This window comes from Myotis brandtii, unplaced genomic scaffold (genome assembly GCF_000412655.1).
Source record: "Myotis brandtii unplaced genomic scaffold, ASM41265v1 scaffold1510, whole genome shotgun sequence".
Classification (NCBI taxonomy): domain Eukaryota; kingdom Metazoa; phylum Chordata; class Mammalia; order Chiroptera; family Vespertilionidae; genus Myotis; species Myotis brandtii.
Window position 1 is genome coordinate 185,836 of NW_005355462.1, and position 2,326 is coordinate 188,161.

At 56.5% G+C, this 2,326-nt stretch overlaps 1 protein-coding gene across 1 annotated transcript in view; it reads left to right on the forward strand.

Annotated features, from left to right (window-relative positions):
- Positions 1-11: 11 nt before the first annotated feature.
- The window catches only part of GABBR1 (gamma-aminobutyric acid (GABA) B receptor, 1), a gene marked incomplete at its 5' end in the record, with an annotated part of 25,568 nt that continues 23,253 nt past the window's right edge, over positions 12-2,326 (forward strand). The window contains 2 exons of the mRNA XM_014535820.1: positions 12-273; positions 981-1,211. Coding sequence (XP_014391306.1) covers positions 12-273; positions 981-1,211 — 493 coding nt within the window. The remainder of the gene's footprint in view (positions 274-980; positions 1,212-2,326) is intronic.

Sequence of the window (2,326 nt, forward strand, 5' to 3'; positions counted from 1 at the left end):
GGGGACCGCGCCCTAGCCTCTCCGCCCCGCGGCTGACTCGCCTCCCCCCCAACCCTCCACTCCCCTCAGGTTGCCAGATCATACACCCGCCCTGGGAAGGGGGCATCAGGTACCGGGGCCTGACTCGGGACCAGGTGAAGGCTATCAGCTTCCTGCCCGTGGACTACGAGATTGAGTACGTGTGCCGCGGAGAGCGCGAGGTGGTGGGGCCCAAGGTCCGCAAGTGCCTGGCCAACGGCTCCTGGACAGAGATGGACACCCCCAGCCGCTGTGGTGAGTAGCCTCCCAGTGCCCCTCATTGGTCAAGACCATTCCTCTTACCGCCTCCGACTCTAGCGTTACCGTGGGTGAGCCGGCACCTGGACTCGTGCAACTAGTTCACAAACACATGCGCTGCAGGAGGGACTTGCCGTGCGCAGTGGGAGGCAGCGGCTAGCAGCCTGCGCCTTGCCGGTCACCTTTCCTCCCCCAGGCCACCGCACATTGATCCCATAACCTGATTACTCATCTTGTGAGTTTATTCTCTTCAAGGACTATTAGTGGCAGGTTATGCAAAAACATTCTAAAATGATTCATCACATTTCCGAATACCTGTCTCTAATGCAGAGACTGCACACCCAAGAAACAGAGTCCCGTCTAGCATGAATACAAGCAGGTAAAACACGAAAGGCAAATGTGATTGCATCTAAAGTCACCTGCCTCCTCCCATCGCACAGCCGGAACCGCCCACTGAAGAGCGCATTTTATGTGCTTATAGCTCCATCTTGGGTTCCTACGTGGCAGTGCTTCTTCCTTTTCTCCCGTGGGAATGTGTGGATGCTTCAGGGCTAAGGGGGGCCTGGAAGCCGGAGGCCGATCCTTTTTGCGCTGATTTCCTGCACTGTGCGATCGATGCCTGTGGGCCCCAATCCACAGCTGAACCGCCTGCTCTCTAAGGGCAGGAGCCTTCACCCTGCCTCTCTGTTCATGTCTCTCCACAGTCCGAATCTGCTCCAAGTCTTATTTGATGCTGGAAAATGGGAAGGTGTTCCTGACGGGCGGGGACCTCCCAGCCCTGGACGGAGCCCGGGTGGATTTTCGGTGTGACCCTGACTTCCACCTGGCGGGGGTGTCCCGCAGCACGTGTAGTCAGGGCCAGTGGAGCAGCCCCAAGCCCCACTGCCAGGGTGAGGGGGCCGCTGCCTGCCTGCCGCCTGAGCTGGGAGTGGGTGGGGGGAAGGAGGGCTCTGGGGAGGCCGAGGCCGAGGCCCAGCTTCTTCCTCACCCACGGGTCCCGGCCCCCTCCGCAGCAGCCGCTCCGTGGGAGCCGGAGTTGGGTGGAGCTTCCTTTATGCACCTTCCTCTTCTCTGTCTGCTGCTCCCAGTGCTTGGCCTCCCCTTTTCTCTCCTCCATTATGAACCTCACCCTCCGTCACCCTCCTTAAGGTTTAAATACCCCAGTTTTCCTAGCTCCAGTCCCTTTTTCTAAACTTTGAACTTTCTATGCATAAACCTCGTCTAGAACCAACCCCTCCCCATTTATTGCATAACTGGATTGTTGTACAGACTCAGAAATAAATCATGTCATACTTAGAGAAGTTGGTAAGATTGGGAAGAATATCTGGGTGGAAAGTTATCAGGATAAAATTAAAAAGGCTTAAAACTGGGGGCAGAACTGTCAGAGCACAAGGAGGAGCCTCTGCCCGGCCCAGACAGCCTCCTGCCCTCGCTCCAGGAACCCTCACTCCTGGCCCTTCCCCGCCCAGGCCTGCAGGCCTCCCCCGCATCCCACCTCCCGGCGGGCAGGCACACCTTCGCTTCCCCTACACTTGTCGACTCTTTTCGGATCCTCAGGTTCTCACTTAATTATTCTGCTTGCAGTTTGTCATTCCATTCTGGCAAGTAGGAGTCCCCGAGGCTGGATTAACCACGAAGCGAATGAGGCAAGCTTCGGGATCCTTGTGCTCTAACAATGTGTCCGCATGGCCATAGGTGTTTTGTAAAATGCATAGGATATTTTAACAGCAATAGCTTAAAAGCAATTGTATTTGTAATTGTTTTCTCTTAAAGAGAGACCCCCACAATTTATAATATTTAGGTTCCACCAATCAGGATCTGCCCATGTCTTAGCTGTAGGCATTTCTGTCCCCAAATCTGTCATCCTACGAAAAATAAAAAAAAGCCCAAGTCCTGACCCACAGTCCGCCTCGCTCTCCTCCCCAGGCACCTCCCCTGAGAGGCGGGCTCCCGCTCCCCGCCCCCGGCCCGGACAGGTGTGGGGGGCTGGGGGTGAGGCCGGGGAAGCCGGGCGCCCGTGGTAACTCTTCTCTGATCCCGTCTCTCCCGC